The 22,747-nt window shown below is 42.2% G+C and overlaps 1 protein-coding gene across 1 annotated transcript in view; it reads left to right on the forward strand.

Moving 5' to 3' along the window:
• Nucleotides 1-20,214, forward strand: part of MUSK (muscle associated receptor tyrosine kinase) — a 51,975-nt gene extending 31,761 nt beyond the window's left edge. The window contains exons 10-17 of the mRNA XM_027904166.1: nucleotides 4,508-4,683; nucleotides 5,055-5,078; nucleotides 7,952-8,040; nucleotides 8,376-8,535; nucleotides 9,751-9,940; nucleotides 10,266-10,457; nucleotides 16,879-17,027; nucleotides 19,114-20,214. Coding sequence (XP_027759967.1) covers nucleotides 4,508-4,683; nucleotides 5,055-5,078; nucleotides 7,952-8,040; nucleotides 8,376-8,535; nucleotides 9,751-9,940; nucleotides 10,266-10,457; nucleotides 16,879-17,027; nucleotides 19,114-19,790 — 1,657 coding nt within the window. The 3' untranslated portion in view covers nucleotides 19,791-20,214. The remainder of the gene's footprint in view (nucleotides 1-4,507; nucleotides 4,684-5,054; nucleotides 5,079-7,951; nucleotides 8,041-8,375; nucleotides 8,536-9,750; nucleotides 9,941-10,265; nucleotides 10,458-16,878; nucleotides 17,028-19,113) is intronic.
• Nucleotides 20,215-22,747: the final 2,533 nt, after the last annotated feature.

Here is a 22,747-nt window from a genome sequence, read left to right on the forward strand (position 1 = left end):
ATTACATCAGGCATTTAGTGGACAGTGCTGAAAAGAAGTATCCATTTGAATTACACAGTTGGTTTCATATTGTTATCAGTTAAATCTTCCTATGTCAGTCTGTACTTATTATTACTATCAAAAGTAATTGTTTATTTGGAACTTTGACTAAATACAGCCCCAGAGTATGCAATAAATCTGGCCAAGGCAATCATTTAGCACTTTCCACTAAGACAAAAATTAAACAAAAAACAACAGCATCAGAGACACTGACACTGTAATTGTACCTGCTAAACCAAAACTCCAATCTGGCTCTTGTATCCTTCCATATGCAGAGCAATGTCCATTGAAACTGGGCTGACAGGGACCCCGAGGAGTCCAAAGCATCTCTCACTAATCCACTGCTGACAGGTATTTGTGCACATATGCCAGTGGTAGAGGCACTGCTCTCTCCCCGTGCAACCTCCTGAGCAGTCCTTCCCTCATTCCTTATCCTCCCACCATGGCCATGGAGGCAAGTTTCTTCCCTTCCTCTTCGCAGTGAGATTTTAAATCTTCCCCATCTTCTCTGACTGGAATAAACCAGATTTTTCCAAGCTCTGCACATAGCTCTTGCTTTTCTGGCCAGGTCTAAGTTCTGTTACTGCTAACTATAATGGAATTATGATTGCTTGTTATGTCTTGCCAAGGACAGTCCCTCACAGATATATCAGGATGAAGCTTTCTTTTTTTTCATAGCATATTCACCCCCTGGAGGACTAGTCATTACCCATTTCACATTTGGGCAACTGACATCCTTGCCTGAAGTGCAGTGCTTTGTTCTCATCTTCCTTGAAACACTTTTAAAAACTTTATTCAGGTTTGTGTTTATCGAAAGAGCAGCCCCAGCTCTACTGTCTCAACTAAAATATGAGTCTTCCCTGCAGACATGGCAAGCACAGTGCCAGCTGGATTGGGGCTAGATATGGTCTACTGGAGGTAATTTTTCCAGTTTTGTAGGGGCTTTTCAGGGCAATAGCAGCACATTATTTTTGTAATCTGGACCTTACTGCTTTCTCCTACTTTAATATCTCTAAAAGAAAGGCACAGAGGAAAACCCCAGTATGCAGCTTGACTATACATTCAGTTTTCTATTTAGTACCTATGATGTTCAGTATTCCACCATCAACACAGTGGTGGCATATACGCTACAAAAAAAGTGTTTTGCAAATATCCACAGGTAATCATGCAGCCAAGTACTGAAACTTGCTTTTTGCTGGCAGCCTTCTCCCTGCCACCTCACTATTCTGCTCTTTGTCATTGTGCCCTTAAGTACGTGATCTCTGTGCCTTTTTTCAAGATGTGTGTCAGTATTTATATTTCAGACACACATGTATGGCACATTAGTCAGCTAAGGATTTTGCACGGTGCTCCACAAAGCATTTCAGTTAGTTCTGGGCCTTGCTTCATTTACCCCTACTCAACCATGGCCCTGCAGGACCAGAACTCATGGTGAGTGACTGAAGGCTTGCAATTCTGGGGCAGTCGATATAAATCAGGTGATATAAATCACATAAATCTGCACTTGATCTTGAGCTAACAGGTACAGCATTTGCAAATATGTCTAAATGTTAATGGATTTGCCTGGCATCATCCTTTTTCAAATCCATGAGTCAATATTGGGGTTTTTTGATTATTACCCCCTCCTCCCTGCTCCCCATCCCCTCTCCCCCAATTTTAAGTCAGCTTTCTTCATAACAAAAGCCCTGTAACAGCATCCTTCCCAATTGTTGTTCCCAGAGCACATCAGCTGGACAGCAGCTCTTCCAAAGCCCTAGCCCAACACTCCTTTTGAAAACTCAGACATCTAATATGTACTTCTGAACTGCTGAGAGGGGTGTGGGAGCATTTTAACACATCTCACATGGTCTTGGTTACTTTCCAATTATCTTGATTACTTCTTACCGACAACTTCATACCTCTCTGCAGAAACTGGCTAGACTACACAGGTTTTCAGCTGAATTACTATCATGAGTAAAAATTTAACCATCTCAGAGGTGGGAGAATTCTCCCAATTTGAGGGACTTTTTCCCCTTGACATATTTTCATGTAGTTTTGTCTTGTTATTTATTCTCTGCACCAGTTTTTCTCACTCCATGCAATTTTTTTTTTTTTTTTAATGTTCGTTTTGGTTTGGAAGCTATCTAGCCAGAATAACAACTTATAAGACTAAGTAAAGCTTTTATAAAAGTGATCAGGGGGTAAAACAATATGAAATGAAACAGAAAAAAGCAACATAGGGAACGTTTCACTTCATGTAAATTAAGATGCAAATCGATTAAAATGAGAGTTTTTAAGAAAAGTGATGTGTCATTTAATAATTCTTGATTACATCTGCCTTTTGCCACTGGCTGCTATTGTGACAGCAAAAGAAACATCCTCAATTTCCATTTCAGTCACTGCTGATATGAAGTGACAAGGCTGCAGGGAACAGTTTTGAGTTGGAAAATGTCTTGCTTTGTTTGGGCCTAAGTGTCCCCATCTCCTCTTAAAAAGTCTCTTGTGGTTCTTAAAAACACTACTGGCAAACTTGTTCTCTTCTGCCATTACTGTTCTTTGTCCATCTGTCATTTACATGACATAAAATTTCTAATAATAATCTGAAGTAATCTTTGCATATGATCTCATCAAGCTCTCACTGCTCAGCATCAAGTGTTACAACAATGGTATGAACCCAGCTAGAGGAGACTGACCATCACACCCTCTGGCTGCCTTACCATGCATGCAGGGTGGGTTTGTGGTAAAGATAACATCCCTTTAATGCTGGAGCAGACAACATTGCAGAGGAAGGGTCTTTCGTGTTTTGCAACTGAACACCGAATAAAAGGCTTTTATTTAAGGATGCTAATTCAACCCAGATCTCCCAAGTCTCAGCTAGCACTTCAAATGCAAGTTTTTCTCATTTCCCTATCTAAGCATTTCTTTATTTCAGAAGGTCATTCCTGTTCCATGTGTTGTTTAACATAAAAAAGATAAATTATGCCATCTGGCTGCATTCTGGTTTCCATGAAGTGAGGAAGGAATAAACCAGGAAGGTTAAAACCAAGCAAAGAGCAACTGGTCTTTGATGGCTTCAGCCTGCAGACTTGAAGGGCATCCATTACTGTTGCACAAATGCTGTTGCCCTGGTAGAATTCCTAATGACTTGCATCCTTCAGGTCCTTTAGAGTATTTGGAGCGTTGATAGTCATTATCAAATGTCATGGCCATCTGCTCTTGCCAAAAGTGTTGTATAATTAAACAGATTGCATCAGGTGATGAATTTGGCTAAATCCTTCCCCATGGACCCCAGCAGCACCTTCTTTTTGCCTTTCTGAGTCACTGTGTGATGGTTGGAAAATTGTGGATCTGTGAAGGACTTCAGCTGGTTTTGCAACTCAGGCTCTCAAGAATGGCTACATAAATAAGCAAATGAGTGATAAATTCAACAATACAACAAGTCCACAAACTTTCCAGTACAGTGTATTTTTATCCCCTCTCCTCTCCCTCTCCTCTCCCCTTTTTTTCCCTTTTCCCTTTTTTTCCCTAGAGCAGATATTTTTGCTTTGCCCCTCTTCACAAACAGTTTTTCATCTAAGGCCCATTTAAACAAAAAAGCACTTCTTGTCAGTGAATGTTTCATATTGGTTTGGAGGTAATACAGAGACAAGTCTCTTTTTTTGCCAGGCATTCTAAAACTTTTGCTGCAAACAACTGAAAGAGAAAGTTGTCTGTGGAGGAAAGAAGATAATTGAATGAGTGATTTTGTGACATTAAAAATACAGGCAAATATTTAATTTACGAAGATAAAGAATTGCAGCTCATCTCTTGCTTTTAATAGATGACATATTAATTTAGAGAAAGGTGAGATTTTCAAAATCTACTGAAAATTTCTAACTTCAGACATGTGAGAGGCTATTTGCAGGAGCAAGTAATGACAGAACAAAGGGGAATGCCTTCAAACTGAAAGAGAGTAGGTTTGGACTAGGTATTATGTAGAAATTCTTCATTGCAACTGTGGTGTTGCCCAGAGAAGTTGTGGATGCCTCATCCCTGGGAGTATCCAAGGCCAGCTTGGATGGGGCTTAGAGCAATCTGTTCTAATGGCAGGTGTCCCTGCCTATGGCAGGGGGATTGAAACTAAATGATCTTTGAGGTGTATTCCAACCCAAACCATTGTATTATTCTCTGATGTTCATTGGTAAACAACATCAAAAAATCTGTAGGAAAAGATGAGAATGAACTCCTCACAGACTGTGATGCTTGTCGTGTCTTGAGCATAACCCTGGTTTATTAAAAATGTAGTTTTGTTTGTTTCCTAAAGGAAGCTATTACATTTCATACAGTTTCCCTTATGGTTTATGAGCCAGACAGACTGGCTTTAAAGAAATGTGACTCCATTAATGGATTTCTGTCAGCCTTCATAACCCCTGCACATCCCTGCTAAGTGCAGGTATTGTTATCAAGCCATTGACTGCTGTATTTCACTGTTTTTTGCAAAATAATGTAGAGAGAATTGCCTTGCTGTAAAGGATCTCTACTGCTTTAAGGAATGGCTCTCAATGGAGGAAAACTCTCAGAAGGGGATTTACAAGCCAGGGCTGATGTTGCTCACTCTTCCCGAATGCAACAGGCTGCCCAGCCTGCATGAGGACCCCAGCTCCTGCATACACATCCCTTTCTTTGGTAAGGTGGCACATGCTGCCCACTGTCCAGAGACCCATGTTCTTGGTAAGGGAGGGGGGAAGGATGAGGTCCATAACTTACAGCTAAAGTAAAAGCAAATGATGGGAACCATCCTGTCAGCACCCGTGCGAAGAATTGTGGCAGCTGCATTGGGTGTTTGCCTGTCTCATCCAAACTGGGGAGTAGGAAAAACCTCTTGAGTAAATAAAGCCTAAATCCTTATTGAGAAGATCATAAAAATTTCATAAAACAGTCTTTGCAAAGAAAGAAGCTCTTTAAGCACTGCTAGGGTAAGAACTTTTTCCTATAATATGCTCCTACGTAAGCATCCTGAACAATCCCTCCTTACATCTTGTCTTGTCTTTTTACAGATTTTAAGAAGGAGAATATAACAAGTAAGTAGACTGCTCCAGGCTCTGTATTGTTAAAGGTAGACATGACATTCTTCACTGAATATGCAGTTTGCATAGTGATTCTGTGTTTTCCTCTGGTCTGGCTGGCTGAATTTAGGTGATTACCAGGCAATGTCTGAGTTTCCACATCCAAGGCATGAGGAAACACATTTTTGGCTCTTCCAAGGCTGGGGAGAATAGGGGCTGGTAACTTTTGAAGACGGTGGGAGTGGAATGGTGGTTTTAGGTGGTACATTCCGCTCCAGCTGTTTCCTTTTCTCTCTACCAATTGCTTCTAGTTCTGCTTTACCCGTATTTGGTATTTCTGATACTGCTGCTGAGGTAATCCTAGCCTTCTATGCTGTTACCCATGGGGTTTCCTATGTCAGGCTGGCCTTGCAAAACCTTATTACCCAAAAGATCCCAACCTTCTCCTCAAATCACCTCTAAAGTCTGGCTGTTTCTCCTGTGACCCCCCCCACGACCAATGGTGAGACCCAGACATCTCCTGTGGTGCTGCTAAAACTTCTGTCAGCCTCCCACCCTGCTGCTGGTCATGGCTGAAACACACACCTACATGTGCAATTCCACTGACATGCAACTGCAGTTTCAAGCTCAGCCACTGAATTTGTCCCATTGGAAAAAAAAGAAGAATCTCTCCATCGGTGCTGCCCATTGCCTACAGCCTTCAGGTGCACCATCCCCTCTCTGGTGCAAGGACCTCAAGATAGGGGTGCCAGCAAATGAGTGGTGCATTCATGGGGTAGTTTCAGCCTCCCCTGAGATGTTTGCAAGTTCGGGACATAGCTTCTGTCTCCTGTGTAAACCATAACCTTTTTGTTCAGCTTTCACAGTATTTTCCCAGAGTGGCAATGCACAGATTTCAATATTCAGTCATGAATCAGGAAGACATAATAGTAACATTTTAGTAATTGCCCCCTCTTTTTTACTTTAGAGCCTCTGTTCTGTGCACAAGGATTTGGGAAACATGAACCAAACTGTCTTCTAGATTGCCATCAAATTATTCATTATAACTCACATGGGCCACCTTTATTATACCCCCTGTCCTTACTGCAGCATCTATGAAAGCATCTGCATTTTCCAGAGTACAAAGGACTCAGAGGTGCTTCCTCAGCGGTGTTTTTACCCCTAAAACTCTCCACATTGATCCCCTAAGGTGTCACACTGACATTTATTTCAGATCTGTGCAGAAATCTTTTTCATGTTCATCATGAGGCATGTTCCAGGCATTGCTTTCCTTTCCTTTGAATGTGAGACATGTAAAATGCTGGGCTCAGGCACACAAGTATGTACCAGGGCAGCTTAATAAGATTTTACACCTCTGCTGAGCTATGTCATCTGGGGGCTGCTAGCTTGCTGCAGATGTGAGCCATAAATGTTATTTACATATCAGTCAAAGAAGTCCAGGTTAGAACATTTTGCTTTGTATTTGTGATGGGTTTATGTTCTCATGAAGTCCACAGTCATTCCTATACTGGGATGTTTGGATGTCTTGGGTTACAGGAATCTGATCCTTTGTTTAAGCTCACTCACCTGGAGCAAACACTTTAATGGTGGTTTTTCTACCTACTCATGTGTAGTGCCTGATGCCTGCTGAAACTTCAGAAAGCTAAGGGTCTAAAACAAAATATAACTGCAATCCTGAGTGCAGTGGGTGATGCAACAAGAAAAGAGCAGATAGTCATCATAGTGCACTGACTGTGGTTCTCCTACAGGAGAAACAGGACAGCCTAGAAGGATAAGTTAAAACACACAGCCTTGTCTCAAATTTGGATGAAAATTTAAAAAGAGCTTTCATGAAACTGAAAAATATTTGCTTAAAATCATTATTTTAGAACACATCAGTTTTATTCTTGCTTTTCTTTTCTTCCCGAGCTGCAATTTTATGAACATAATAGAAAATAAAATAATGGCAACAGTATTTGCTGACTTGTTAATTTGTCTAATTAGGTTAATAATGCAGTGGACTCTAATGCATGCCATCAATCAGAATGCTGGCCCCTGCTCAGCCAAGTTTACAAAAGATTACCATGTGTTGAAGTGTGTAAGGCTGCATCTCGTATGCTGTCCTTCTGCTTCTTAGATTATGCCAGAATGCATTAAATTCTCATATGAAGACATGTGGCATCAAAATTTATCCATATTCCTGTAGTAAAATCTTCTCAAGATTTTCTGCCTATTCTTTCTGCAGCTGGAACAAGCCTTGTATATGGAAAGTGAGCTACACATTCTTCATTAGAAAGAACACTGTTTTTATACTGATCCTATTCTTTCACATTATAGTTGCCTTCAGTGTATGGTTTCCACATATGCTGGAAACCATAGGTTGTCTCCATATATTCAAAGAGGACAAGCACTGTTCAGAAGCACGGGGAGGGATACCACCATGGGACTTTATGAACCCAGCCCTCTGCTATCTACATGAGGAACATGAACGTATTCCTATTCGTAGTGCCTCTCCAAGAGTGTAGGCTGTCAGTCAAGGAACTAGTGCTGCAGTTTGCCTTCTGCCTTGGTTTGACATGCATGGGTGGGTTCAGTGTGGTTCTGCCTGCACTTTCTGCATGCAAGTGCTGTGCATTAGGTAGCTGCAGCTTAACCATCACAGGCATATGGCCTATTTTCTCAATCTGAAAGAGTTCCAGTTCCCTCTTTCAAGTTTTACCAGATTTGATCTTGAGCTCAAAATCCATTTAAGTGTAAACAAGAGGCTAAGCAGTGCTGAGCCTGCAGTTGTCTTGTCCTGTTATATGCTTAGATCTGATACTAATTGTCACATGCTCTCATGTAAGGACATGAAATTTATTCTTGTGAGTCCTTGACCCCATGTTTTTTGTTATTTTTTCTCCTCCCAGGGACTTGCTACAGTGGCAATGGCCAGTTTTACCAGGGCTGGGCCAACATCACGGCCTCCGGCATTCCCTGCCAGAAGTGGAGTGACCAGGTACCCACTGGTGTGAGATCCACCAAACTGAGAGCTGTGCTCAAGGTCTGCTTTTCCAACATGTTTCCCAGAGCCAGGCAGCCCAGTTTCAGTGGAAGAGCTGAGCAGGGGACAGGTTGCCTTCCTTCTTGAGTTCACTGATGTTTCACAACCTCATCATATTTCAATCTGCATGTTCCCCTTCCTGTGCCAAAATGCATTCTCTGTCATTCTGGCAGGCTGTTTCAAGAAAAACTCTGCCTGTCTTCACTCATTTGTTTTATTTCCTCATATTTTACAAATACAGCAGGAAAAATTATAGTTAAACACTAATCCAATCTGCTTCCTCCCCCAAGGCTCCCCACTTGCACAGGAGGACTCCTCAGGTTTTTCCTGAGCTGTCTGATGCTGAGAATTACTGCCGCAATCCAGGAGGTGAGAATGAACGTCCCTGGTGCTACACAAAGGACCCAGCCGTGACCTGGGAATACTGCAGCGTGTCTCCCTGTGGAGATGGTAGGCAACTCAAATTTATGATTTCTGCCACTGTGGTTGTTTCGGGGCCAGGCAAGGTGTCTACGCCCTTAGTATACCGATACATTCTGCCGTCTGGATTCAGCTGGTTCTGGGTCTCCTCAAAGATTCACTCAGGATCTTTGACCAGAAGGTATAATGTGCCCCTTAAAGAGGGAGAAATGAAGACAGGGATATTGAACACCTTGCCCTGGATTATATAGATGGCAAAGGATGGAATATGTGGTATTCTGAAAAACGGATTGGCCACACTGTGTTTTGAAGGTGGGATTTTGGTCTATTTTTCAAAGTTGTTTTATTTTGGGTGATTTTTTTTTTTCAATAATATAAACCAATTTTAACTAAAAAAAAGTCTGTAAAAGATGGAAATATCTTTTGCCTCTGATGTTGAAACTGTTTATGTTATTTCTTGTTCAAAGAACAGAATAATTTTTGAAAAATATTTCATCCAAGATTCACAGTTTCTGGATCTCAGTGCCTGGAAATAAGACATTTCTTGCATGGAGAACAGGGATTTCAGGGACATAAGTGAACATAGGTAATTTTAAGGTTAGTGGGCCTTAAAAAGAGGAGTTTAAATCTCTTTCTGTTCTCTATCATGCCATGTACAGAGTGGCATTTTCTAGAACATCTCAGAAAGGACTCAGCAGATAGTTATGTGATTTCTTTCCCGCAATGATAAAGCCAAGTGCCTTTTTCATATTTGCCCCATAAAGACACTGAGATGCAAATTGTTAGAGGCAAGAGGATATTTCAGGAAAGTATCACTGTGTACTTACTTGGTCTTGCACTCCTCCCTGCAGATTCCTTTAGGACACATGATACATTGTGGTTCGCATTGTAGACCATTGATCTTTCCCAGTGCAGACATAACTATATTTGAATACTGTTGAGACCATCAGATGTGATCTCCTATCTGTAACTCTTGCAAACATTCCATACCAAAACTGTGTTCCCAGTTTAATAGGAACCTTGTCTTGCTCTTTACCAGATTCTGGATTTTTACATTTGGTAAGCACAAATGTGTTTTGCTTCCTGCAAACCAGGCTTCAATAGTATGGTTCTCTCATGCAGTCATTTGGATGTATCTGTAGCGTCAGTAATTCCCAGGACATCAGGTTGACTCCATAAATTCCTCTTTGAGAAAGCTCTATAAACTAGCAGAGGCATAACCCTCTGATTTTGTTTGCATTACAGCATTGTTATCACTAGGAACAAGAAAACCAAATGGAGAGACTCTAAATCTCCCCCCTTCTCCTCCCTTTTCCCCTACGTACTCCATGACTGTCATCATCTCGATTATCTCCAGCTTTGCTCTGGTTGGGATCTTTGGCATTGTCACTCTGGTTTGCTGCCGTCATCGAAAGCAGTGGAAAACCAAAAAAAGGTAAAGCTTGAGAATTAATTCAATGCAAGACTTTGAAACAGGGTTTGCCTGTTTCTGAGAGCAAAGTCCTGCAGATGCCTGGTAGCAGGGAGCAACTCTCTCTTTGCCTGTGCTAGTTCAAGTTCTGGCAAACTCCTGTGCCAGAGCTGAAGGTGGCCTGGTGACTGGGAGCATAGAACAACACATTTCTCCAAGGCTCTTACAGTAGCCCTGCTGTACCTTCCTTTTCCATCCTGGAAGAAAGAAGCCCAGGAGGAGAGGCAGCCAGTTATGTTCTGGTTCAGGGCTGTGCCCACACTGACCAAAAACCACTCCCTTGTTTCAGAGATTCCGAGACACCAACGCTCACTACTCTGCCCTCTGAACTACTTCTGGACCGGCTGCACCCCAACCCAATGTACCAGCGCATGCCCCTCCTCCTCAATCCAAAACTGCTTAGCCTGGAGTATCCCAGGAACAATATAGAATATGTGAGAGATATTGGGGAAGGAGCATTTGGGAGAGTCTTCCAAGCCAGGTAAGTAGTCTCTATGTGAGTCCTCTTTATTTGAAGGTACCTCTGAAAAACTGGCACTGGAAATCATTCATTCACCCATTCATTCACTCAAACCAAGATCAACTGCATGTGTACCAAATGGTACACTCAGGTTTGAATAATTGTTTCTGTTGTCCTCTGCTATCTGTTGATAATTGTTAAATTTTTGTCACAAATTACTCTTCTGTTCTACTCTCTAGTAGATGTAATGCTTCACTCACATACCAAAGTGTAGTGTAAAAGTTTAGCTAAATTCATCATTACTGTTTTTGCCAAGAGTATTGCCTGTGCTATGTGACCTGTTGTGAAATTCTTGCATTTTCCAGTATCTGCAAATTGTGTGTGATGACCTCCATTATAACACCAACACTGGACAGTAATTACCAGAGAAGGCAATGTGTCATGCTACAGTTGAGTCCTAGTCCAGTTTCAGTTTAATTCAGTGACAAAGCCAAACCAAACCAAAAATCCCCTAAAATCCAACTCCACCTAGGCCAACAGGGGTTTTTTTGGTGTATGTCTATGGTGTCCCAAACTTAAGGGGAAGGGCAGACCTAAGATTTGCAGATGCTTGTGGCTGAAAGGAACAACAAAAGTCAAGTGTCCACAAAACCTTACAAATTTTTATGAGTAAATTACACACCTGGCATGGAAATTGCTATGTTATAGTCCCTGATCATTTATATAAGCACACAGTGGTGGGTTTTGAATAAAGGAGTAATGTGAAAAGGAAAGGAGAGAGAGAGATATGGATTAAAGGAGGGAAGAGAGAGAGAAAGGAAGAGAGAAAGAAAGAGACATCACCAGCCCTGGCTCCAGCATCATTTCAGCTGATGGGATGTTTAGGGTCTTAGGGTGCATGAGCACAGGCTTTCCAGGGGTACCTTTTAATAGATAAGTTTCCCTGCCCTGGAGACAAGTTTCTTACTTCTATGAAAATGAGTTAGCATGTACAGTCCATTATTCTAGAACTTCTTCTTCTTCTTTCTTCTTCTTTCTTCTTCTTTCTTCTTCTTTCTTCTTCTTTCTTCTTCTTTCTTCTGGAAATGAGTCAGAGGGCTTTGGGGTCCTTGGGTGGTCTTGATCCCACCCTACAGTACACGTCCGCTTCTTAACTCATTCCTGTGCTTGTGCTGTATTGTCTTATTCTTATCTCCAGGAGACAGAACAAGGACATTTGTCTGAGAAAATGCTGTCCTATCTCTACATGGACCCCTTCTTCAGCCACAGCAATGCTTGGTTGGCTCCATAGCCATCTTGCTATTGTTGTTTGAGACATACAAATCAATCCCCTTATCTTCTAGTCTTCTAAAGGGTCCTCTTTAGTTATTCACTTTTCATTTTTTGGAATTTGCAGCCATTGTTACCTGTTTTAAATTTAAAGTATTAGTTGAAATTCTAGTTCTGTTAAGTCTATGGGAGGTGAGATCATGCATGTCTTGAAATGTGAGAAGTCTTTAACTGACAAACCCAAACCCGAATCAAATCCTTCCTAGACTGAGGTGGATGGAAGATGTCATGATAGTCTTGACAGTCTTGACAGGATCTATAATTTCTGCTGGACTATCTTTGGACTGGTTTTCCCAAATTCCTGCAAGAAAGTGTACAGACTGTCTAGTTTCATGCTTATTCAGGACAGTCCTTTACAGTTAAAAAGTAGGGGATGTGGCTGATTTTGTAGCTGTATTTGGAGTAGTCTATGATGACCTCAAAAAAACCCAGGGAAATAATCAGAATCCCACCATGGGTCAAGATGTGCCTGGTGAAACTGCTTCTGTTGACTTCAAAGACAAAGGACTCTCCTTGCAAAAAGCAGTCATAATGCAGGTATTTTTAATGTTTATAGTTATGCTGTTCGTATATCTCCTAGGAAATGAGCTATGCTCAGGTTAAATGTGTTACAGCTGGGAAAAAGTTTCAATAGCTGTGATGGATTTATTTTTCTAATGAAGAGATAAATTACTTCTAATGGAAGAAATGCAGGCATACTTTTGTTTAATACAGAGAGAGCTAAAAATAACACAGTTCAAAGGGCACGCAGTGGGAAAGTCACAGATGCTTAGCCTGTGATTGATTGTTAGCCTGGATGGCCGAATGCATCTGAGCTTGAAACAAGAACAAAACTGTAGAAACTACACAACAGCTGTGGGGCACTGCCCGCCAGCTGGTGCAGGGGCACAGGGCAGCTCTTGTCCCAGCCTCAGCACAGTGCTTGGGCTGCCCTGCAGTGCTCCACCTTCCTGTGGTCTTCACCATGCTGTGGTGTGCATGCAGGGCAGACGGTCTTCCTGCCAAGTGCCACTTTGGACCTGCACTGAGAGCTTTAAGTGCTGCTCAGACCTTTCTGAGCTGGAAATGACTCTCGTGGACATCAAGCAGGACCTCTCAAAGGTATTGATATGTTGCTAAAGTGATGGGTTAAGCAAATGCTAAAGTGGTGCTGGAAGCTTTTATGTGGATTTCATCCACTCCAGTGCTGCAATTTCTTTTAATTAAACCTTTTTGTTACTGACAGTGGAAACCGACAGAAAAAGAGATGGGGGAAAAATAAAGCATCAGATGTTAGCCAGCATCTGCTAAGTGGAGAGCACCATACCCTGAGAAATGTGTGCTCTTTGTGGCTCAAGGAAGGAACCTGCTGCTTCTCAGGAACTTCCTTATTTTAATCAATATCTCTATTAAAAGTTTTTCCAAGGCCCTATAATTCCTTATAATTATTTTCATTCCTTACAATAAGCCACTGTCACTTCTGTGCACCTCTGATGGATCAGTGCAGACTGCTGACCCAGTAGCACAAGCTGCATATCCTTACAGGTTACTGAAGCTATCACAACTCAAATTGTTGCCTTCCCATCTCAGAAGGATAAAATGTACTTTCCTACGTGTGTTAAATGGTCATCTCAAGCTAAGTTTAGCAATACTCTTACTTCTCCTGCTCTCATGTTTCTCCCTCTCCTGTAAACACAGCTCTGAGCACAGTGCCAGCAATGCCTTTGCCAGTTGGCTTGCTGTGAGTCCTGATTCAGTGTTTACTCACTCCTGGGTCAAGCAACATGTTAGGACAGGAAGTGTCTGGCTATCATTTACTAGCTTCTCCTGAAAGGCTGCTGTCTTCACCAGGAATGGCTTCACACTGGAAAGGATGAGGAAGTAACCATGCTTAAAACAAAATTAAGGACCAAGCTCAGGTCTGTTCCAACTAGGTCCTGGACTTTGCCTCTGGGAGGACCACGCTGTCTGCACAAGCCACCAGAACAGCAGATTTACACAGTTCAATGCAGACCAGTGTGCACGTTTTCTGCCAGAGCTGGAGCTGTATCATCCACACAAAGACTGAAGGCCAGGATTGCCTGAAAGCCTGGATGTTGAGCTAGTAAGCTAGGAGACATCCCCTGCAAAGGCATAGCTTGTAGTTCCTGCAAGAGACAAAGCAAGTCTCTAAGGCTGAATTTTCATGACAGAAGTCTTCTGATGTTCTCTCCATCTGCAAAGGGTGTGTCTTTGAACTGATGTCTCAAATATAACTGAAAAACAGTGGGGATGTTAATTTAAGAAAAACCAAAACACCAGAAAACCCATAAAAACAAAACAAAACAAAACAAAACAAAACAAAACAAAACGGCAACCAACCAACAAACCAACCAAAACCCCCAAGAAAACAACATCAATAAAAACAAATGAAAAAACCTCCAAACACAACAACAACAAACCCCAACCAAATAATAAAACAAAACAAAACAAAACCCAGAAAAGCGACATGAAAAAATGAGCACCTGCCAGTTCAGAGCACTCTTCTGCACACATACAAATTTAACCAAAGGATAGGGAAAAGGTGGGTCTCCACCAACTAAGTCGATGTTAAGTGCGTCTTTAATGATATAACAGAAGTTACTCTCCTGTGCTGCCGAGGAAGATGGGGACAGGACTCAATCTCGAATTCAGGTTCAAAGTACTCATCATTATTTTTCATGGCTACTGCTCTGGAAAGAAAACCTGAGTTGAAACTTAAGTCAGGCACTCTCTGTAGGTAGGCTCAGGGTGAAATTCCTAACTGCACCACTGGTTAGTTCTTTGAATGGCAGGTACCTAAAAACCAAATGCTGCCACTGGTGCACAAATCTATTGATGGTGAAACAGTCAAGGACTGTGGCTATCCATCCTGTCCACAAACAGCCGACATTTCTTCTCAGAATTTAATTGCAAGAAAGGAAATCCAAGGTAATTTCTTTGTTTGCTTCCCAGCTCTAGAAGAAAATTAACCTATTTTTTCTCTAGAGGAGAATTTACCTGTTTTTCAGAAAACACTTCACTTTCTGGACCTCCACCTGAATTCTCCTGGTGCAGAGGCAGCAGTTTCCCATTGCTCCCCTGCAGATGTGCCCCTACTGGTTTGTGCAGACTGACTTCTGGTCACCAAATAGGCCAACTTTGATAGTGGTCTGCCAAGAGTTCAGACAATCTCTGTCTCTGCCAAATCAGTGTGAGTTTCCCAGGTCTGCTAAGAACTGGGCTGAATTAGCATGAGATACTGAGGGTGAAATTTCTTGCTGTTGCCTGAAGGCCAAATAAATGACTTTGTGCAGCTTAATCTCACTTAGTTATAAGTGCCAGTTAGGTAAGTAAACTAACTTTAGGTTAGTTTACACTACAGGATTCAGTGAAGTTGGTTGGGTATACATCAGCCTGGGGTGAGTTTCTCTGTCCAAAGCGTGCAAGACCAAACTGTGCCTGCCCCTGCTTTGGCACTGCACTGAGTCTGCTACTCAGTGATGAGTGGTAATCTGTGAGACTGTTTAGAAGAGATAAAAGCCCTCCTATTTTTACTTTTAAATGCTCTACTGGTTTCTTCAGGCTGTTGCTGCTGACTTGAGTGCTGACTTTAGCAGCTGGTAGGTGCTGGTGCTTTTACTAGACTGGACACTGCTGCCAGCATGGGGAAAAAAAAGGAAGATATTTTGCCTCAATGGAGGCAGTTGCAGACAAGTGTGGAGTCTGATCCTCTGCTCTGGCATGCCAGACCTCCTTGCCTGAGTTCTTCAGCTGTGATCAGCCACCTGTGAGATTCCTTTCTCAATGGGCCCCCTGCCATCCACTGACATTTGACATTTCTAGCATCCAAGTGCAACTGTTGCAACTGCCATATGTCTGAAGAGAATGACAACGAAACTGGAAGTTTGCTTTGGAAGTCAGAGTCTCCTCTTGGTGCTACTGAGCAGTAAAATAACCTGGCACTTGAGCAAGGGGAGGGAAGTTGGGCTGGTGTAGTAACATCACACATAAATGGGCATTATTTTCCATGGGCTCTGGCTTGCTACCTGTAAGAATGTATTTTAGCTGCAGGGTCCCTGGGAAGAATTTGCGTGGGCGATAAAATGTACATTTGAGGTTTGATGCGTGTTTGAAGAGTGGAAAGTTACTCTTCTTTGGCAACAGCTACACCTAAATCTTTGGCAAGCCTATCCAACTAATCTTGAGGGTGCAGTGACTTCTGGGTGAGAAAACGAGTCTGTGATTGCTCTGAGTCAGGAGGTTCTGTTTTCTATGGATTTGTGTCTATAGGCTACAGCTGAAGATTCACCTGTGTCACACCAAGTGTGTATTTGCACATTACCTTGTTCTTCAGACAGGGCACAAGGCACAGGACAGAAGGGCTTTGTCCCTTCTGTCCTGTCATGTGTTTCCACAAAACTTGCAGAAGTATAACTATTTTCTAAACCTCAACTACACCACATTAAGTTTAGCTGAAACTAGCTAATTTGTTTACAACTTGTTGAATTACAGGCACACATGTGACCTCCCTTTCCCCCCCAACGCCTGAGGATATAGTGACAAAAGGCTGTTTTCCTTACAAAACCAGAGGGACATACTTACTGTAATTGTTACTTTCACTTTAATAGTAGATGGATGCACCAAAATCACCATTGTGCCAGGTAGGAGGAAGAAGACTCTCTCATCAATTTCATGTAAAATAGGTTTACTTTTAACTCTGGTAAGTTGTCATTACACCCCAAAAGTGAATTGGATGGACTAAAGAGTCTATTCTGTCCTCTATGAAGTTTATGATGTGACCTACAACCTAGGGAGAGGTTGTTGCTTACCAGCCTGTTACTTATTTATGTCTTTACCAGTCACAGTAATGAGTCTGTAAGCAGAAAGAATAGGAATCAAAAAAAGTTATACTGGATTTAGTGCCCATTGAACCAAATTATATGTCTCTGTAATATGCAATGCAAACATGCCCAAATAGTATTTAATATTCCTTTATATTTTTTGTTTTCTTTTTCTTTTTTTTTTCTTTTTTTTTTTTTTTCCTGTCAGCACATCTTTTGCATCAGAAACAGAACCTACATTTAGAGTGTATGTATTCACTACTGATACTTTCCTCTTTTCCCTCTCCTTGCAGGGCCCCAGGGCTGCTGCCATACGAGCCTTTCACAATGGTGGCAGTGAAGATGCTGAAGGAGGAAGCATCCGCAGACATGCAGGCTGACTTTCAGAGGGAAGCAGCTCTCATGGCAGAGTTTGACAATCCAAATATTGTCAAGCTTTTAGGTATCTCAGTGAGGCACCCATGTACAGGGTGCCAACTTCTGCAAATCTGCTGTGGGGCTGTTGGTGGTGCAAGTGACTGGAGCTAAATGCAAACGGTAGTGCTGGTCTATTTTTGCATGAGAAAATTCCTCCTGCAAAGACCTGACGTTTTCTATGTGCCATTTTATGCTCTGTTAAATTGTCCACCAAAATGAGGCTCAAAATGTTGGTCTGATGCTGTTCTCTTAACAGGATGGTGCATCACATTAAAACCTCCTCGTGCTGCATCGCGTATACTGCTGGCGATCTCACTACCTAGCTCTGCTTCCACTTTAATAACATTGACACAGATGTCTTATAGGCAAGACATGAACTTCCTGGAGCTTTGATTTATTTTGTGGGTACTTAAAAAACACAGGCACCAGTCTTGTTAGTTTTATGGGTCCCATACAACTGTGATGTCTGAACATTCACCAGCATTAAAAAAACAGAATTAAACAAATGAACAAAGAAAGCCAATCACAAAAATGGTCTTTTCCTTCCCTTCTCTTCCCTTCCCTTCTCATCTGAAAGGAAGCTCAGCTTTATTGTTTTGTTTTAGGAAGTCTTGATGTTGCATCTTGGCTAATATGGCATTCTTCGATGAAGAAAGCTGTGGAGCAAATTTTCTTTCAGTAAATTGTCATTTTTGTTTGAGGTAGATGCTGCTGGCCACCTTCACCTGGCAATCCCGCTCTAAGATGTATGCAGATCTCACACCTGTAAACAGGCAGCTGAGATCTTAATTTATTTTAGTAATTTTGAATTAGATTTGAAACAGACAAACCACAGTTTTGTCAAATCTGAGTTGATACAGGTAGTTAGGCTACAGAAAAGAAAATCAGAAAATGCCTCAAACTCAAATAAACTTTGTGTTTGTTGTCAATATGTTTTAGGTCAGAAAAGGGCAAAGGTACAGGAACAAACTAGTATCATGTCATGGGGCTGTGGAGAAAACAGCCACATTGTTGAAGGCTGCTTAGGTGGTCAATCTCTCACATACACTTCTTATGCGTGTCAGATCCTGATTTCATCACATTGGGAATAGCTCTCTGTTTATCTTCAAAGATAAAAATATTATGTTATCAACTAGAATTTCAGATTTGACAATACATTGAATCACCAACTGCTAAATGATAGCCTTAAGAAAGCAAAACACATACATTTTAAATGTTGGCTTTTGCTCACTGGCAGTTTAATGAGATACACAGAAATATTTTTACCATATCACTGTATTCTCAGTAATGCTGGTAGAAGTGTGGTCTTCTACTCATACTGGCCCACCAATAAAGCTCATGTAAAGCCAAGCATGTGCCCTTCAGAGGAAATAGAATGTGCATCTATCAGATATGGAAAATGTCTCCTTTCTGATATCTACTTTTTCTTTGTTTTTCGTTTTTGAGTCTCTTTCATGCCAAAAGTAATTTCTGCAACTGACATTTTTTCCATGAGCTATTTAAAAAAAAAAAAAATCCAAAAGAGATTGCAGTGGACGTCTCTTTGCATTTCAAATATCCCACTGAACCCTTGAACATGCCTCTTGTAACTACTTTTGAAGTCTTTCTGCATATGTATTGCCTCTACATGTTAGTATTAGTAATAATTACAATAATTAGTACAATAATGACAACAGATAAGAGAATTAAAAAATAACATGATCAGAACTATAAAGGTTACTCCCTGAAAATGTGCCCTTTCAGTTGCACCTGGGAAGAGGCAATATTTCTGTTAATGCTAACTTAAGCAGGATCCAGCTCTTAATGAAACATAGCTCCAAAAATGTATATTTTTCCTGGGATGTCCAGACAAATCAGTCAAGTGCATGACTGGTTAACATTTCCCACAGAGCTCAGTGTTGGACCCCTTGTGAAGGAGTTTCAAAGAGACGGCATGCATGATGGATGCATGCAGACTTGATGGTATTTGCATGGTTACCTTTCTCCCTGGCTCTTTATGCACAGTTGAAAATCTCCCTTTTGTGTAAGCATTGCTGGATCTTTTGGGTTTTGCACAGAAGAACTCTCTTTTCTACCCAAGTGACCTGTGTGTGGTATCCATCCTCTTCCAGGTGTGTGCGCTGTTGGGAAACCCATGTGCCTTCTGTTCGAGTACATGGCCTACGGGGATCTAAATGAGTACCTGCGTGACCGCTCCCCCCGCAACCTCTGCAGCCTGGCACACAGCAGTCTGGACACAAGGATTCGCCTCCCTAACCCCCTGGCTCTGTGCTGCAACAGCCAGCTCTGCATTGCCAAGCAGGTTGCTGCTGGCATGGCATACCTCTCTGAGCGCAAATTTGTCCACCGGGATTTGGCCACCAGGAACTGTCTCGTTGGGGAGAACATGGTGGTCAAAATTGCTGATTTTGGTCTTTCAAGGAACATGTATTCAGCTGACTATTACAAAGCGAACGAGAATGATGCCATCCCCATCCGCTGGATGCCTCCCGAGTCCATTTTCTACAACCGCTACACCACAGAGTCTGATGTGTGGGCCTATGGAGTGGTGCTGTGGGAGATCTTCTCCTATGGCATGCAGCCCTACTATGGGATGGCTCACGAAGAGGTCATCTACTATGTGAGGGATGGGAACGTCCTCTCCTGCCCGGACAATTGTCCCCTGGAGCTGTACAACCTGATGCGGCTCTGCTGGAGCAAGCTGCCTGCTGACCGGCCAAGCTTTGCCAGTATCCACCGCATCTTGGAGCGCATGTATGAGAGGGCTGTGGCCAACATGTCGGTCTGAGGAGTGCGTTTTCTTGCACTTCCTTCATCTCCTGTGTCCACCTACCCAGACTGACTTGGACCAGCCCATGAGATCCTGAATGATGGTGGCTTCACACAAATCCCACTTTGGGGGAAAAGAAACAGCTTGTTCTTCTACCAAGCAAGAGTTGTGGACTGCATCCCCTTAGGCACCTCCCTGGGTGGGACTGTACCTCCAAAACAACAGGGCTGATGTCTGGCCACCAAGCCAAGACTCCTTAAGTTGGTGAAGATGTACCTATATTAAGCATTTCCAGGAGCACAGAGTTCCCTAGGGAATGCAAACAATGTTTCAATGGTGGTACTTCTCTTCCTAATGGGTCTGTCCATGTCTTTCTGCATTTATGCTCTTGGCTTTTGCCTTTTTCTTCCCTTTCTCATATGTTTTCAAGTATGGTTTAAAAAAAGATTGCAGAATTCAATCTTTTTGGGGATATGTTTATTATTTTATTTTTGCATACTGTTTACTATTTTGTTTTTGCATATTTATCCTTTTCCAGAAAAAGGATGTTTCTGAAGCCATAGGCCCCTTTCTTCTTCTTTTAGCTTTCATCTTCTCACAGGACAATAGGACTCATAGAGTCAAAACAGAAGCCTGCAGAACCACTGGCAGCCACCTCCATCTCATATTACACAGTTGGGCATGAAGCCTTCTGTTCTCAAAAGCGGAATCCACAGTGAGGTTCATTCCATCTTTGTTAAGGTCTCGCCCAAAAGCTTTCCTTAAGCATTGCAGCCCGTCTTTCCTGCCTTCTCCTGCAGCAATAAAGCTGTTTGATGCTAAGGATGAAATTCATCCCAAGGACCTTGTCCTGCACCTCATATATGTCTAACAAGTATTTGTTTGCCTCTACATGCAGTACAGTACTCACTGTGCAAAAAGCACATCTCTGCAGCCCCTCTTGCAGAAATGTGGCAGGTTATGTTAATTATTTCTCAGCTTTTCCTTTTCAATCTTACCCTCCTCTTTGTGGTTTTCTTTTCCTGACAGCACCTAAGCCCCACTACAGTATTTGCTGGCCACCCTTCCTTGTGCTACAGTTTAGAGGCACAGAAATAAGGAAGGTGGGTGTCTGCCATTAGCGGTCTTCGAGACGACCAGCCAGTTAGGACAGCGTGGAAAAAGTGGTAGTATAGACTCCACCTAAGAAGTGTTACAAACTATTCATCTGCAGGACAAAGATGAGACTGCCTCAGTTACACATAGTCTGCAGACAACCTCCAAATGCCAAATGTTGTTTATCTGCTAAAAGTTCTCCAAATTCTAATGGATGCTTTAGTGCCAGAGAAAATTGTATTCCTCTGATTACAAGTTTTACCTTTCAGCTCCTTGAGGAGTGAGGAGCAGTTGTCCTAGAGCCTCATTGCTGATACAAAATATAGCCCAAGGCAGGAATGTGCATTATGACGGCAGAGCAGGAGCACCAATGAGTAAGAGTTCATTGTGGCTTCTGTAACAGGGACATGCCAGGTGAGTCTACCCAAAAAGCAGTGCAGAGCAGCCATCTCTGGGACTACCAGCAGTAGCCTTGGTTTCTGAAAGGTAAGCTTAAAAAGCTTTGCCAACCATTATTACAACAAAACTGGAAAGAATGTAGCATCCTCTGCTGCTCTCCTGGTTGTTTTCTTGGTGTGGTGGGTGGTGTTTTTTTTCTCTTTCCCCTCCCCCACCCCCCTTCTAAATAACCAATTCATTCTGGTTGTGGCCACAAGAACATAAGTTTAATGTTTTCAGATGACTGGTGTCAATTTCATTTGGAGCAAAGAGCTTGCAACTAATCAAGACAGTGGGAAGAAAGAGGAAGTTTGGGCTGCAAAATATCGACGTGCTAAAAGAGCTTGGATATCTGCACAGTAAGCCAGAAATGACCAGTGCTGTCTTACTCATTTAGGAGTCCTACTATCATGCTACTGTGACACAACAGTTTACTGAGGTTTGGATGGTAAAAACAAATAATCTCAAAACCGCCTAAGCCCTGTATTTAAATAAAATAGTACTGGATTTCATTATGTAGCTCCTGTTATCACGGTATGACCACCTCACAGTGCTCAGCATTAAATTCTGCTAGGTTGTATCAGCTTTCTTTCTGTCCTCCTGGTTCTGAGGAGGCAGGAGTGAGGAGGCAGGTCAGGAGGGATGGCAGGTAAGTGCCATCCACAGCTGAGTGGAGGTGCCTGCATCGTCTGCAGAGCTGAGCCCTAATTTGTAGCCCAGCATCTGCTCCATCTCTTTAAAGAAAGGTGCATATTCAAGATCTTGAGGCAGCAGACATTCTGTCATTCTCTTAAGAGAGGGCAGGGTCAAATCTTGTGTGTGTGTCATGATTTGAGTCCAGGTACCTAGGACCTCTTCCTAATCTAGAATGATTCTTACACTAAGGAAAGGGTATGGTAGCTCGTTGCAAAACCTGTTCCATGTGCTAATGGATACAAACACAGCCTTCTGCAGTATGAAGGACAGCCTACCTTTCTGCCTTCTAGGATCCCAGTGCTGGCTTCAATTATTCACTTTCCTTTTCTTCTAGTGAGATGACTGAAACCACAATCATAGTTGTCTTCTTGTTACATTCTGTAATGTCATATGCTTGGAAGTTTCCCTCACCTTCTTTTTGAAAAAAGGACTCACACAAATGTGAAAAGATAGTCCTTTTCATCACATTTTTCTAGTCCAAACCCTTATTTCAGGTTGCATGACCCCATATTCAGGACAACAGTGGAAAATTTGGTTTTCCTTGTTCAGCATTCCAGCGTTTGCATTATAAGCAGGCACAGAAGTGTGTGGTAGTCAGTGACTGCAGGTCAGAATGGAAAATGCTTCCTGCATTTCAAGAGAGGGTCAGAGAGGCTCTAAGCAACATGCTCTCCAAGGATGGTAATTGCTTCTGAGTACCAATCCAGCAGGAGGGCTTAGCACCTAAATAGTGATGTCCTTTGAGG

Source organism: Empidonax traillii, unplaced genomic scaffold (genome assembly GCF_003031625.1).
Source record: "Empidonax traillii isolate 1590-97213 ecotype Southwest subspecies unplaced genomic scaffold, ASM303162v1 scaffold3:size4013460, whole genome shotgun sequence".
NCBI lineage: Eukaryota > Metazoa > Chordata > Aves > Passeriformes > Tyrannidae > Empidonax > Empidonax traillii.